Source organism: Linderina pennispora, assembly GCF_002104995.1.
Source record: "Linderina pennispora strain ATCC 12442 chromosome Unknown DL89scaffold_9, whole genome shotgun sequence".
In the NCBI taxonomy this organism is placed as follows: Eukaryota; Fungi; Kickxellomycota; class Kickxellomycetes; order Kickxellales; family Kickxellaceae; genus Linderina; species Linderina pennispora.
In genome coordinates this window covers 802659-817860 of record NW_024468257.1, presented here as the reverse complement: position 1 = coordinate 817860, position 15202 = coordinate 802659, and the positions used below count along the sequence as shown (strand labels likewise).

The 15202-nt window shown below is 51.8% G+C and overlaps 7 protein-coding genes across 7 annotated transcripts; 6 read left to right on the top strand and 1 right to left on the bottom strand.

Moving 5' to 3' along the window:
- The first annotated feature begins 159 nt into the window (after window positions 1-159).
- On the top strand, window positions 160-1109 carry DL89DRAFT_184689 (ubiquitin conjugating enzyme Mms2). Its single transcript, XM_040883940.1, has 3 exons — window positions 160-332; window positions 455-594; window positions 671-1109. The coding sequence occupies exons 1-3, from the start codon at window positions 323-325 to the stop codon at window positions 935-937; spliced, it is 417 nt and encodes a 138-aa protein (XP_040742605.1). The 5' UTR covers window positions 160-322; the 3' UTR covers window positions 938-1109.
- A 1284-nt stretch (window positions 1110-2393) lies between these two features.
- Window positions 2394-3011, top strand: DL89DRAFT_224551 (Mov34-domain-containing protein; the record flags this gene model as incomplete). Its single annotated transcript, XM_040884694.1, has 1 exon — window positions 2394-3011. The coding sequence occupies one exon, from the start codon at window positions 2394-2396 to the stop codon at window positions 3009-3011; it is 618 nt and encodes a 205-aa protein (XP_040742604.1).
- A 544-nt stretch (window positions 3012-3555) lies between these two features.
- On the top strand, window positions 3556-4266 carry DL89DRAFT_318745 (uncharacterized protein; the record flags this gene model as incomplete). The annotated part of the gene is made up of 1 exon (XM_040891110.1): window positions 3556-4266. The coding sequence occupies one exon, from the start codon at window positions 3559-3561 to the stop codon at window positions 4264-4266; it is 708 nt and encodes a 235-aa protein (XP_040742603.1).
- Window positions 4267-4525: 259 nt separating this feature from the next.
- Window positions 4526-4935, top strand: DL89DRAFT_268594 (U6 snRNA-associated Sm-like protein LSm2). Its single transcript, XM_040887970.1, has one exon. The coding sequence runs from the start codon at window positions 4537-4539 to the stop codon at window positions 4855-4857; it is 321 nt and encodes a 106-aa protein (XP_040742602.1). The 5' UTR covers window positions 4526-4536; the 3' UTR covers window positions 4858-4935.
- A 1888-nt stretch (window positions 4936-6823) lies between these two features.
- Window positions 6824-8064, top strand: DL89DRAFT_268593 (MFS general substrate transporter). Its single transcript, XM_040887969.1, has one exon. It carries the CDS (start codon window positions 7143-7145, stop codon window positions 8007-8009), a length of 867 nt encoding a protein of 288 aa, XP_040742601.1. The 5' UTR covers window positions 6824-7142; the 3' UTR covers window positions 8010-8064.
- Window positions 8065-8926: 862 nt separating this feature from the next.
- On the bottom strand, window positions 8927-9289 carry DL89DRAFT_268592 (uncharacterized protein; the record flags this gene model as incomplete). The annotated part of the gene is made up of 1 exon (XM_040887968.1): window positions 8927-9289. A coding segment is annotated over one exon (199 nt), but the record flags the coding sequence as incomplete, so codon positions are not given.
- Window positions 9290-10075: 786 nt separating this feature from the next.
- DL89DRAFT_268591 (uncharacterized protein) lies at window positions 10076-11025 on the top strand. The gene is made up of 2 exons (XM_040887967.1): window positions 10076-10774; window positions 10846-11025. Exons 1-2 carry the CDS (start codon window positions 10104-10106, stop codon window positions 11003-11005), a joined length of 831 nt encoding a protein of 276 aa, XP_040742599.1. The 5' UTR covers window positions 10076-10103; the 3' UTR covers window positions 11006-11025.
- The last annotated feature ends 4177 nt before the right edge of the window (window positions 11026-15202 follow it).

Here is a 15202-nt window from a genome sequence, read left to right as displayed (position 1 = left end):
GTGCGCTACGTCTGCTTTATATGGAGTCATCTGTGGAATACGCACTGTACGCAGTGCTGCTACGCCACACAACGTAACAGTCACTTTTTGGAACCCTCGCCCCACAGCCACCTTTTCTACTTGCCAAATCCTCCGGATCAGCGATAATCAAATACCCGTGCCAAATTGACTCCTCAGATCACTGGCTCACGGGGGATATGCAGTGCTGGCCGTAGGCGATGACGATGGTTGCCATCAGCCCAAATACTACACCACAAACTCGTGTCTACTCTACACGTAATTATTTTGCACATTACACAGCTTGGCTTGATTACAGAATACAATGGCTCACGGTACGGCCCAACCCTGCGACAGCATTGGCAACTTACAGGCCAAATGGGCAGACGACCATTGCAATGGCAATAGCATCAGAAGTGACTAACCGCTGGGCGTTTTTACTGTGACCAAATTGTAGTTCCCAGAAGCTTCCGTCTGCTAGAAGAGCTCGACAAGGGCGAGAAGGGCATCGGGGATGGGGCGTGCAGCTATGGCCTGGCAGATCCCGACGACATTGACCTGAAGCATTGGAATGGCACCATTCTCGGCCCGCCCCATGTAAGCATTCGACGCACAGCTGCGGTTGCTGGCATAGCCGCACGATACATATAACTAACAAACAAATCTACTGTAGTCTGCGCATGAGAACCGCATCTACTCGCTGACGCTGTTCTGTGACGAGAACTACCCGAACCAGCCGCCAAAGGTTGTGTTCCTTTCCAAGATCAACTTGCCTGGCGTGAACGCGACCAACGGCGAGGTTGATTTGAAGCGCATTGGCTGCCTGGGCCACTGGAAGCGCAGCTATACGCTTGAGACCGTCCTGACCGAGCTCCGCCGCGAAATGGCCCAGCCGACGAACCGGAAACTGCCCCAGCCGCCCGAGGGCACCACCTTTTAACTTTATCTTCAGAAGCGACATGTGTATCATGAAATGGACTCACGTATGTACCCTGCCGAATGTTCTTTTGCACGCCGAAACTGACAGCCGCTCTCATAGTGCCCCTGCTATCAGCTCCCATGCAGCCATCGCTGCATGTGCAGAGTACGCTGCGTGAGGGGCAGGGCCAATTGTCTGCCTGCCTGTGTGGGGTGCCAAGATTTCACCTTAAATAAAAACAGGCAGGCTGTACTGGGAGAAAGCCAAAACCTCAACAAGCGAGCCAAGCTTTTCCCCCACCCTTTTGTACTCTTGCCTCGACGCTTGCAATTCAACCTGCTCAACTCTCCTCACTTGCTCCCAAATGTCGGAATCTATCAAATCGAATTTCACCTGGCGGCCCGACGAGCGTGTACTCCCGACGTACCAGCTGGTGCAAGCGGCCCAGGTCAACATCGACCCGAAGCGCTCGATAAAGTCCATCTACAAGTCGCTGGAAAACTTGCTTGCCAAGGCCGACGACCAGCTTATCGAGCAGGACTTGCAGCTGGCCTACGTCTACTACATGCGATACTCGACCATTGTACTCAAATTCCTGCCCAAGCACCACGAGTACCGCCTGCCAAAGTACGCAAAGCAGAAGGAAGAGGTCAACAAGCGCTGTATCACGGTGCTGTCGATTCTGGAAAGACTGAAGCCCACGTTGCAGAGGCGGTACGAGGTATACCAGGAGCGTATGAAGCAGATGGAGAAGATGTCGGTATCGGTGACAACATTCAAGCTGCCAAAAGAGGACAGCCCAAAGCGCGCGCCTTTACCAGGCATCCAAGAGTACCCACGCAAGGATAGCACTGTGGATATATATGGCGACGGGGAACCCAAGATCCACCTCGATCGATACGAAGATGAGGCCAAATATGGATACAATGTGGCCGACGCACTGAAGGGGGTCAGAATCAGCGATAACTCTATGAACACACGGCGGGTATCGTCTAGCAGCTATACTAAAGATCCGAATGTCAGGACAGAGACGCTGATAGAATATCCATCGCTGGAGGCATCCTCTGCTGCTGCCGCTGCCAGCCGGCCACCCCCGCCCCAGATCGACTTACCGCTGCCGCCGGTGCCGCCCAAGGGAGGTGACACCTGGCAGAACTCAACCCCACACGCGCAGCAGACGCCGCCGCCAATCCCTGCCCGGCCACGCCGCGCGTCGGCTGCAAACCCAGGCATGATCACCATACCCGAGCATACGTCAATGGCGTCCGTGCAGCCGGGGATTGAATTTTCGCCACCACCACCTGGCCACGCCAATCTGTATGACCCGACATTTAGTCCCTCACCTGTCAGCGGAGGCCACACACCGTTGCCTTCGTCGGTACCAGCGCTGCCGCCGAAGCCGCGTGAGTACTGCGATGACTTTTCGGGCCTGGCCACCGAGACAAACACCATCGTGCCGTTGGGAGACTTGGCACAGATGTCGCCGACTGCACTTCCTCAGTGCGTAATCTCCCCCGATGAATACGCCCTAACCGAAGCTGGCGAGCGCATGCGTCCGATGCAGATTCCCGAGGATATCTTTGAGGAGTTCATCCGCATCGCCGAGCCCAACACTCAGCAGAACCTCGAGACGTGCGGCGTGCTCTGCGGCAAGGTTGTCCCTGGACAAGAGACACTGGTAGTAACTACGCTCATCATTCCGAAGCAAAAGGCTACATCTGACACATGCACGACCGAGAACGAGGAGGAGTTGGTTGTGACGCAGATGCAGCTGGAACTGTTGACACTGGGCTGGATCCACACACACCCGTCGCAGACCTGCTTTATGAGCTCTCTCGACTTGCATACGCACTTTTCATATCAGCAGTTTATGCCTGAGGCTATTGCCATTGTATGCTCCCCGAAGTATGACCCGCGCTACGGAGTCTTCCGGCTGACCGACCCGTCCGGCATGGATGTTATCAAGAGCTGCAAGCAGGAGGCGGCGTTCCATCCGCATGATGGCTCCGACATAATCTATACCAATGCTGATCCTGATGGACATGTGGTCAAGGCGCGGTACAGTTTTGAGATTATCGACCTGCGCAATGCGTAAGAGCAAATATACGCATTATCTTGCCCGAGTTAAAAGGGTGGACACATGTCATGAAGACATGCCTGTGAGATATTTGTTTGTGTCATCGCAAAACTACGACTCTGGAGAGATGAAGCTAAATCCTGGAGTTAGCCTTTGGATTTTATTGGCGCCTGAGCGATATGCGACGGTACAGGAGAGCTGCCATTGTGAATAATGTGGTTTACCCGTTTGCAAATAAGCGAACGGATGCATTCAGTATTTATGTGAGCAAATATAGGCATTGTATGGCAGTTCCTTGCCATTCTACATATTGCAAATTCGTGAAAGCCCGCCCCCTTATTACCCAAGACAGGCTACACTGAGTCTTGGCATATAAACAGTGAACTCATTCAATTCACTACTTCCCATCTAAGAATATAGTACTGGAAGGCGTGTGGTTCAAAAGTACCAGCCAGATACTTCAAATAGTGGTGTGTTGGTCGCTTTCAGGGCGCTATTTCTTGTTCTCTTCACTAAATCACTTTTGCAGTATACCTGTATACCAAATAGAACCACCCCTTAGGAAATGGCTGATCTGGAAAGACTGCATACTACTTGGCTGTCTGTTGAAAGAATTCAGTCGCTCCAGCAACTTGTACAACTGGCACAGACCAAGGTTGACTTGCAACGCCCAATACAGCACATATACCTGTGTCTGGACAAGCTGCTCATGAAGGCTGACCAAAGACTTATTGCCGAGGACCTGAGGCTAGCCTTTGTTTTATTCCTGCGCTACTTGGTAGTTGTTATCAGCCACCTGCCAACGCACCCAGAGTACAGGCTGTCTGGTTATGCAGAACAAAAAACTGTAGCCAACAGGCAGTGCGACATTGTACTGACGATCCTAGAGCAGCTGAAACCCAGGCTGAAGAGATGGTATGAGACGTACCAGGAGCCACTGAGAGGAGGACAAAGGATGTTTGGCCACGACATAACTGGTGCTACACCAGTTAGTAGCCAAACAGTACAGCCAGATACGGATGTAGCGGTAGACAATCAGCAAGAAACATGTGCTGCCTCAGCAAATATTCACCACAATGTCGTCGCCTCTCCGCTACTTCATGAACACTATCACCTTCCTATCGGGTTGGCAGCAGATAGCCAAGAAGACCCTCCGCCATATTCAGTCGAGGATCCACTTTGTCGACGCAACACCTGTGCTGATGGAGGATTGGTTCACATGGATACATCAGCAGCGTCGACCGGGAGCTACGGACAGAAGTATATTTTTTAAGCTTAACCTGCACCCCTCGGCACTACCTTTCAGTACAATTTCACCCACACGACATATTCAAGCCCACCTATTCGCATTCTAAAACCAATAAACATATGGCTGCACCACAGTTTGGGTTACCAGGCCTGCGCAGCAGAACATGACCCAAAAAAAAAACCGAACCATATCTGCATCCAATCGTGATGGCCAGAGAATTGGATGCAAATATGGGGAAGTAAACAATGAAAAATAGCACCTCCACGTTTATTCCAAACACTTGCTTTCCTACGAATGCTGTTTTATTCGTTTTTCAAGACGCAGGTCGGCCAGCAGGTGACAGTTGAGCTCAAGAACGACCTGGCGATCCAGGGCACGCTCGAATCGGTGGACCAGTTCCTGAACTTCAAGCTCAAAGATATCCGGGTCGTGGACGAGGCGCGGTACCCGCACATGCTGTCAGTCAAGAACTGCTTCATTCGTGGCTCTGTTGTGCGTTACGTGCAGCTCTCGCCTCCAACTGTCGACACGGCGCTGCTGCAGGATGCGGCACGGCGCGAAGCACAGTCAACACAGCAGATGCAGCAGGGCAAGCCAGCGGCTGCCGCTGCCTGAGACCTGGGGTTTTCTTTATTCCAATGCTCGTTTGTTGGCTAAAAATAAATATACAGTGAGGCTTTTTGCCCAAGCATGGAAAAGTCGGCATCAATTAGCCGAGTGTGCCGATGTGTATATTGGGCCCTGCCTCATGCCGTGCCCGAAATACAATGCGGCTGCTGGGCTGCCAGTGAGCCGAGGCAAAGAATAGCAGACATTGCAAGCACAGTTCGGACCGACGGCTTCTTGGCATGCTGAGCGATTCAGGCCCAACACGGTGTGCAGCCTGCCAGCCACCTCATTTACGGTGCATATGCCAGGCGAATTCCATTTGTTCATCCTTCAAAACTAGCAGACCATCCCCTTGCTCCCGGATCTGCACAGCATGGAAAAAACATGCCCATTGAGTGCCAAGTAACATCATTGCCAGGCACAATGCTGCCATTCTCCGCTGCATCACTTGTTATCGATGGCGGATTGTACTGTACCCCCGATGCTTGGCCAGCCATGTAACTCTGTTGCACCACCTACCAGATGTCAGTTGCCTGAATGCCACGCAATCCGCCCTTTTTGCTTTGTCAGCTGCTTCGGCAACCCCCATGCCAAGCGATTCCGGATGTCGCTTGCTCCCGCCGTATTGTTTTGCCATCGAAAACCGTTGGCGGGAAGCACCCGCTACATGCAATTCCAGCGCATTCCCTTGAGTGCGGCCACATCGTAATTTCGTCTGGGCCTCGCTCCAAAAGCAGTAACCGGCAAAGCTATTTATCAATCTCGCCTGTGCACCAGCGCTGTTCTTTTGGAAACGAAAACTATTCCTTGCTGAGAGCGCACGCACGTTTCATTACCCAGTGGCTAACCGTACATTGGCTTTCATCTGGAGTCCAAGGGCTTCAGTTATCCATCACGCACGGCTGCTGCGCACAAAACCACATCTCCACAGCCGTCTTTTTGTGTGAAGGCATTGAGCACTCGTGTTTCTGCCGGTTTCGCGCCTGCCTCTGTGCTCCAGAGATAATAGAAAAGCAGGAGAGATTGGCGTAGGCCGAACGAACTGGGCCTGAAGAGGGGGCAGAGCAGAACAATAATATAAACCATTCCACGCGGCTTGTCTCTACTTTCTCCCCCTTCCAAGCACAATTAATTATTTTCAGCTATTTCTGGGCCCCAAGTTTCAGTGTCGCATGCACCTATATATTTTCAATACAGCACGGCATCTGCGAGCAATATTCCACATCTAGTTTTTTTTTTCACTTTTTTCTTTCTACCCGTATTCCATTCAAGCATTATTCCCACCATATACTTTTTTCTTCTTTCCCATGCGCGCCACACCACAGCGACCATCTGGATGGTCTCAGCCACTGCTCAGAATGCCGTCCAGCACATACCAGGGGCCATGGCGATCATCATATCGGCATGTGCGCTCGCACTCGAGCGGCAATCTCGAGGAGGCAGCACGGCCAGGGTCAGCAGCCTCGTCTGAGGGCAACACCACAGACATCAGCATGACTCAGTACTGCAGTAATGGGTCATTTGTGGAGAGCGGCGAGGGAGGGCGGAAGGTTTCACATTCGGTGACATCAGCACGCAGCTCATCTACTGCACCACTGTCGGCGGGTAAATGCCAGGGGCTGACAGGAAAGGCAGAGCTGGGCACAGCGCGGCGCATGCTGATTTTTGGAGGCTTGTTTTTCACGATATTTCTGTCAGGGCTGGACCAGACAGTGACGTCGACTATCCTGACACGGATCGCAGACGATTTCAAGGCTTTGGACAAGATGGAGTGGGTGCCGACAGTGTTCATGCTGTGCTCAACGTGCGCGAATATCATATCGGGACGCGTGGCAGAGGCGTTCGGGCGGCGGATGGTGCTGGGGCTGGCACTGGCGGCGTTTGTGGCCGGCGCAGCCTTGTCTGCTACAGCGCCGAGCATGGCGGTGTTCATTTGCGCGCGCGGGATCTCGGGCGTGGCATGCGGCGGGATGCTGAATCTCTCGATTATTGTGATCTCGGATCTGGTGGAGCTGGAGCGACGCGGGCGGTTCCTCGGGTGCCTGCAGATCTGCTTTGGCCTGTCGAATGCCGCGGGGCCGCTGGTTGGTGGGATGTTTGCAGACCATGTGGGCTGGCGTGCAGCATTCTACACAGACATGGGCGTGGGTACAGCGACGCTGCTGTATCTGGCATTAGTGCTGTGTGCTGAGCCGGCGCGGCGCACTGGCGTGCGGCTGGACTACGCAGGCATGGCAGTGATCGTCTCCAGCATCTCGCTTCTGATAGTGGGCATGAACATAGGCGGCACAATGCTGGCATGGACGGCGCCGACGACGATTGCGTGTCTGGCACTGGGTGGGCTGTTGCTGGGGCTGTTTGTCGTGGTGGAGCTGAATGTCCACAATGAGCCGCTGGTGCCAATGTGGGTGTTTGGCGTGCGCAACCTGGTGATTGCGTGTATGGTGACGTTCTTCTGCGGCATGACTATGTTTGCGGTGATCTTTTACATGCCTGTATATTTCTCGGCAGCATTCGGCGTCAGCGCGATGCGTGCTGGCCTGCTGGTTTTGCCGTTCGGCATAGCGCTTAGCATCTCGTCGTTCGCCAGCGGCTACGCAATGTCAGCTACGGGCAAGTACCGACTGCTTCTGCGCCTAGGCCCGGCAGTGATGGCTGCAGGTGTCGTTCTTCTGGCTCTGCTGGGCAAGGTGCCACCGATCGCACAGGCACTGCTGCTTTTGGTGCCCGGTGCAGGCATGGGCAATGTAATAATAGCGAATGTGATCGCGGCGCAGGCGACAACACATCCGCGGTTCGTGGCGACGGTGACGCCGCTGTGTGAATTCTTCTTGAGTATTGGCGGTGTGATAGGCGTGGCTCTGTTTGGCGCAGTGCATCGCAACCGGCTCGCTCATATCCTGGCGGCAGGTGCTGCAGGTGAATCGCCAGCTGCTCAGAAGATTATTGGCGAGGCACGGCGCGATGTTAGCGTAGTGTATGCAACGACGATTCCTGGCCCTCTGCGCGCAAAAATCGCCAATGCATACATGCACTCAATGGCACTAGGGCTCTGGGTGCTGCTGCCGTTTCTGGTCATTGCCTTTGTACTGGCAATGGCTCTGGAAGAGAGCCCGCTCAAGGCCGGGCCAAGAGACGTGCCTTTGGACAGCGAATAGATATCCGTTATATATCCCCTTAAAACTTGTGTGATATTATTTAATTTTTCAACACTCAATATATTCCTGTACAATTTTATATGCAGATATTGAGTACGCATGTGGTGCTACATCAAGCTTGCTATTATCGCTGCCTCTGTGGTCACCAGCGAGTGCAACATAAGATCTACAAGCACATATATAAATGCACCTTCCATTCCACTTTCAGTCTAATACAAGACTGGCTAACTACAAATGCAGCTGGGAACTGCTGTTGCTTATGAAATGAATAATGCGTGAATGATGGATTTGATGATCATTTAGTATATGTATCTTTAGCATGTGTACATACAAGTGCTTCATATATTACCCTCTACTGGATGCTAATGTGCTGAGAGATCCAAAAGCTGAAGGCGAGTGATAAGTGATTTGTAATTCTCGCTTCCCTCGATATCTAGTCGCTTGATGGACTTATCACCAATATATAGCACTGGAACTCCCGAGCCACCCACTACCTTGTTTTCTGTATGCGTCTGATGGCCGGGCACAGTATGGACAGTATCGTTACCATTCTGCAGCTGGCCATCAGGTCGTTTTTATATCTGCACACATCCAGGATCACAAGGGGTTTGGAGTGGATACTACTGCCTATAGAGGTCCCCGATACAATCCATGTTTGTGCAAGCAATCGCTGTGAACACGCGTGGCTGCTTTCCCTTAATGTCTAAATTCTCCAACCTGGTAGCGCTGCGACGAACGAGTTCGATTTCAGGCGATTTGGCTGATGTGATACCGATTGACAGTCTATGCATGCTGATGATAATAACAGGGACGCTGATCCAAGAACTCATAGATACCGATCGAAATCGAGTTGTCAACAAGACCCGAAATAAAAGTAAGGACAAACAAGCTAAACCATGGTCACCTAGTATATCGGACCGAGAGATAATGCGGTTCTTTGCGTTAGGGAGCATCCGGCTCACCTCGTCGCAGAATTCCTGGGCGTAGGTTGGATCGTCGCACTGAACCATATCATAATCGCTTGGCCAATTGGTGTCAGATACAAGTCCGATGGTTGAGACACCAGAGAGTACTAAATTGTCAGAAGGTGGCTCTTTGAAGTGTCCAAGTAAGGTATCATCTAAAATTTCCGAGATAGAGAAATGCAGCGTCAGAATTTTGACGCGAGAACTGCTGTGCGTTGCTAGAGCGCAAGGTAGCCCCATAGGCGCCCAGAATCTATCCTCTTTAGACAGAACTTAACAATGTATGATATCAATGATGCACCAATTGATATCTCAGTAAATCCTATCCAAGTCTGCGTTCCTCCATGCAGAGCACACGCCAATTAATGACACCATATCGGGAAAATGTGAGCCATCACTATACCGATGCTTTCTAGTTGCCCAGCTATCATCAGCTGTATATTCAACAATCTGTTAAAGCATGAGAGCAGGGAGAGATTGGGCAGGTGAAGCGATGGAAGAGAACATGGGTGAGTGAATAAAGCAAGCAAGCCACAATGAAGAAGAGATAAAAAGGGCGGCAATGATCTGTCTTTTTAAGACGAGCGGTAGGCGTTTCAGCAATGATGCCAGAAACATCACAGATACCAGCCGTGGCCAGAAAGCGGGTTTGATTGGGTGTTTGCAGGCAATACAAAGCAGAAATCCTCAGCTACTTGCCTAGGAAGCTACGGTCTGCACAGAGAGAGCAACCGCCTTTGCTTCATTACTTGTTTTTAGGAACCTTGTTTTGCACCAGGTCAAGCGGAATGTACGTCTACGTATACTGAGAATAGCCCTAGACTACCGAGCGCTTTGCCCGTCGAGCGACCTTTCCCTACGCTATATATTGAGACATAGGTAATAATAGCTAGGATGAAGTGCAGCAAAGTATCTCCATTTGATAGCTAGGCGGTGGCCAACATACCCCTCGCCTGGTGCCCAACGTGTGTCTCAGTGAGTAGATACAAGGGGCGCATTTCTAAAACTAAAACAAAAAATGGCCCATCACCTTAACCCAAAACATTGATAAAGTTACCATACCCAACAGTCTCCCAATAGTGTGATACAAACAACTCCCCTGCACTCGCATGTATTTTTCCATCCGATCATGAGCAGCACTTCATTTGAGATCACGCGGATCCCGACGCCAGACGAACAACGCGCACTGACAACCGAGACCGTCTACACAACTACGATCTCGCCGCAGAAGACCTCGCAATTGCTTTCGTTCATCGCCAAGCATTTGCCTAAGCTGACTGGCATTGAGCATGTGAAGCGCGTGCGCAAAACCAGCACTTTTCTGCAGGTAATCCTCTGCCAGACTAGCGCTATAACAGAGGAAGAATTGCTACGTATCCTGAAAGACTCGGAATGGACATTGGGGGAGATCTGTCAAGTGCCGGATACGCCGCCGATCACGGCCGATCAGTTTAGCAAGTGGAAGGATGTGTGGCCGGTGGCATTCCGTCCGCCGGCACAGAATCGCGTGGAGATTACTGAGGAGGAGAGGAAGTACATTGCCGGGCAGATTTTGCGCAGTGAACAGGAGGGCGTGGTGATGTGTCAGCCCAAGACCCATGCAGTGGTGGCTAGTGCTACGGCCCAAGATCACCCCTTGAGACATGCGGCTATGTGCTGTATTGGCAAGGTGGCTGATCTGGAGCTGGCGCGGAATGACAGTCTGGTGCCGGCCAAGCGCATGCATGATGAGCCAAGTGACACGGCTGGGTACCTGTGCGAGGGCCTAGATGTGTTTGCAATAACCGAGCCATGTGTGATGTAAGTCGAGGCAAATGCAAATTGGAGGTGCTGTTTTACAAATATGGTGCTAAATAGCTGTTTCATTGTAGGTGCTGTATGGCGCTGGTGCACTCGCGGATCGGACGGTTATTTTTCATCAACGCAGCGAGCGGCGGTGGGATCAGCTACTATGGAATGCATGCGCGCAAGGGTCTCAACCACCATTTCTCTGTGTTCCAATGTTCAATGCCTGAAAAGTCCGATGCGTAATTAACAAGCAATAAACCTACTATTGGAAATATAATGGCACTTCTAGATTGGATTCTGGATGTGCCTAGACAGTGGACGATACGGTTACTGCGTATCTCCTCATGTGAAGATCCAGGATAAAAAGCAGCAGCCTGTCCTGCTGGGTCTTCGCTCTACATTATCCTTCCCCTTGTCGCGACCCTATTTAAAGGTCACGAGCTTCGTCTACTCGCCCAGGCACTAATCAATTGATAGGGACAGTTGATATTATTAAACAAGAAGAGATGATTCCTCCCGGGTCACTCCTGGAGTGATCCGGTGTCTATTTTATAGCCTTAACTATGTGGCCTCGCCTAGGGTGATGAATCAGTCTCATCATCTGTGATCGGCTGAGTCGCATAAGCATTGGCTTTGAGTGACTGTGGTGTGATCACCACATCATCCTCCTCTTTAAGAAGGGGTAGCCCTTTCCTGGTAACCATGGTCTTGGGTGGCATCGCTGTGGTCCATGTGCTCAAACGATCATGGTGCACCAGTTCCGCAACTCGGCGTCCTTGTGGCGTCACAAGCTTATATGTGTTGAACGGAGCACGTTCCCACACCATATACGGGCCGAGCCATGGAGGGTCCAACTTCTTCTTGGCCATATTCTTCACCTTGACCCAATGTCCAATGTCATAGGGTTTCCCCGTTTTTGTCGCCTTAGAATAAACCTCATTCATTCTGTGTGCGGCGGCAAATTGACGTTCGCGAGCGATATGGCGGGTCGAATTGACCTTGCTCAAGCGGAGGACTTCTTGGGCATAGACATCACGGTTGTCCTTGTTGTTCCAAGAGACCGGTGGCATACTATCCAGTGGTAGCCTTGGTTCTTTTCCGAACAACATGAAGAACGGGGACAACTTCGTCACAGCATGCATTCGAACTCTTGTTGCCCACACCGCCTAGGGTAGATATTGATCCCAGCGGTGCTTGGCATGGAACGCAAGTTTCGATAGCATCTGGCCTACCACACCATTGGCACGTTCGGTCTTACCATTGGTTTGCGGGTGGTAGGATGATGTCTTGAGGTGACGAACATGGTTGCGGCGAAGGTAAGCACTTGTGACCTCACTAAGGAATGCAGAGCCACGATCAGACAGGATCTCTACTGGGGCACCATACTGGAGTGCGATCTCACAGTAGATGAAGTCGGCAACCGTTTCAGCTGTAGCATCCTTTGTAGCTTTAGCCACGATCCAGTTTGATGTGTGCTCGATCGCCAGTAAAATCCAAGCGTTTCCTGACAATGTGCGGGGCATAATGCCAATGAAATCAATGCCCCAGCGAACAAATAGCTCAGCCGGCGGCACTAGCGCATTCATCGGGGCCTTTGACTTGTCATCTCTGCCAGCAGTCGCTGCCTGACATACTGGACATTGGGCAATGATGTCTTCCACATATGAGCGCATATGAAGCCACCAATGCCGCAGACGCATCAAGCCGTACACTGAGGATACACCTAGATGTGCGAAATCCAAGTGATAGGCCTGGACAAGCGCAATGCGCGCTCTTTCCCCCTCTACGATGGGAAGCCAGGTCCTATGCTTCTTGATAAGCAGCACGTTCTGCTTGGACAGTCGCAAATTGGGCAATGCACGTTGTACTCAGTTGACCTCTGGCTCAGTCACCTGCTCCGGCGGTGGTTGCTTCAGTATCAGAGCTCGGGCTATCAGCTCCCACTTCTCCACAGGTGTTAATTCCTGCTTCGTAGTGGCCACCAGTGTGGCGAGATCAAACCGACGGGATAAGGAGTCAGCAACCACGTTGGCCTGGCCCTTCAGGTATACGACCTTGGGTGCTACGCTCATCCAGCGCTCTAGCCAGCGGGCTATGCGACCATGGGGATTTTGCTCCGCGAAGACACCAATCAGGGACTGATGGTCAGTATAGACTGTAACCTCGTAACCGCGTACAATGTACTCCCACGTTTCGAAAGCATAGACGATGCCTAGCATCTCGTGCTCTCGAGCCGAATAGTTACGTTCAGCTGGTCGTAAGGAGCGACTAGCAAATGCAACCGGGTGTAGGAAGTCGCCATAGGCCTGGGCTAGAACAGCCCCAATCGCGAAAGAGCTTGCATCGGACTCGATCACAAATGGGCGGTCCCAGTCCGGCGCCTTCAGCACGGGTGCTGCTGTCACAGCCTTTTTAAGGGCTGCAAAAGCCAGCCGTGCGTTGGCAGACCAGTTGACATCATCCTTCATGGTCCGCTCGTGGGTCAGTTGGTAAAGCGGCGCAGCGATCGATGCAAATCCAGGTACGAAACGACGATAGTATGAGCAAAGGCCCAGGAATGACAGTACGTCGCGTGCTGTATTCGGCAATGGCCATTTCTCAACCGCTTCGAGCTTGTCCTGACAGGGCGTAATCCCACAGTCAGTCACCATATGGCCCAGAAACTGTACCGATTTGGCAGCGAAGGTACACTTTGATGGCTTCAGGTGCAGATCTGCCTTGCGCAGCGCCTCCAGGACCAATCGTACATGTTGTCTATGTGTCTCCATATCCACCGAGTATATCAGAATATCATCCAGATATACCAAGACGAACTTGTCGAGAAATGGCTGAAGTACAATGTTCATCAACCGTTGGAATGTCGATGGAGCATTGCACAAACCAAATGGCATCACCAAGAATTCATACGCGCCATAGCGCGTGGTGAATGCCGTCTTCTCGATGTCGTCGTTGGCCATTCTGATCTGATGATACCCTGATCGGAGGTCCAGCGAAGAGAACACACATGCAGTACCAATCTGGTCCAGACAATCGTCGACCCGTGGTAACGGATACTTGTCCTTGATCGTCCGCTTGTTCAATAAACGGTAGTCGACACACATGCGGGTAGAGCCATCCTTTTTTCCAATGAGGATTATTGGATGAGCCTATGGTGACGATGACGGGCGAATCAAGCCTTGTGCTAACATGTCGTCGAGCTATGCCTTCAATTCCGACAATTGCTTCCGGCCCATGCGATACGACGCAAGCGCATGCGGTGGGCCATCCTCTAGCCGAATAGAATGCTCGACCGACCAGTGAGGTGGCAGTTCTATCACTGGCGCGAATAGTGACTCGAACTCTTGTATCGTCTGCTCAAGTTCTCGATCCTGGCAGACCACCTCTACGCCATTTGGGTTTGCTGGTTGGCGCAACAGCACAACCCATGCGTCCAATATTTTCCGGTCCCAAACCATACGGTGTAAGCCATTCAGGCTAATCACTGATTCCGGTACCGCCATAGTAACCGTGATCTCTGAGCGTGAGCCATTGTGTTCTAGAATCCACTGGTTAGACTGGTAATCGGGAGTTAACCGGTTTTCCAACCACCAGTCGTAGCCAAGTATGATGTCTGTTCGATTCAACGGCAGCACAAATGCCGTAACCGGAACACATAATGCACCCACCACGAGGTCAAAGTGCACCGAGACTGAGATCTGGCGCACCGAACCGTCAGCCAAAGCAGCTGAATATCCAGACTCCTGGACTGTTTTAAGGCCCAAGTCTGATACTAGCTTTCGGCTGACAAATGAAGTAGTGGCACCCGAGTCCAGCAACGCTCTGACTGGGCGCCCGAGAACCGTGCCAATGAGCTGTGGTCTAGTTCCTGACCCGATCTGCAGTGAGGATAACTGCACGATCTTCACCTTTTTTGTCAGTTTATCATCAATCAATGACTTACACCGACGTTTTGGGCTACTGGCATCCGATTCATCCCAAGGCTGATCCAAATGTGACCAGTCTTGGAAGGCATCGACAAACACATCGTCGCTGGTGACTGATCCTCCAGGATCAAATGTAGTGTCATCAACATGTTCGTCGAGATCATCTGCGGGTGACCTGCCTTCCCCCTCTGGCTCGCGAGAGTCAAAGTTCAGGGCTGGCAGTTCTGGTGTGGGCAACAGCGAATCCGTCACTGCTGCCCTGCACCTTTTCCCGGCTTCTTGGTGCAGTTCTGCGAAACATGACCAGGATCACCGCAAGCAAAGCAACGGCGTTGTGCACGTAGCCATTGCTTACATGTGGGGTGGTCCTTGGCCAAGGGTACCGAGATGGAACCGACCTTGATCCAAATGATCGAGCTACCCTTCGTGTATACCGCAGAAACTTCCATTGGTTCTGGTTGAGCTGGCAGACTGGATACGCCAGTTGCTGCTGGCTGCAACCCCGTAGCCTCTGCTA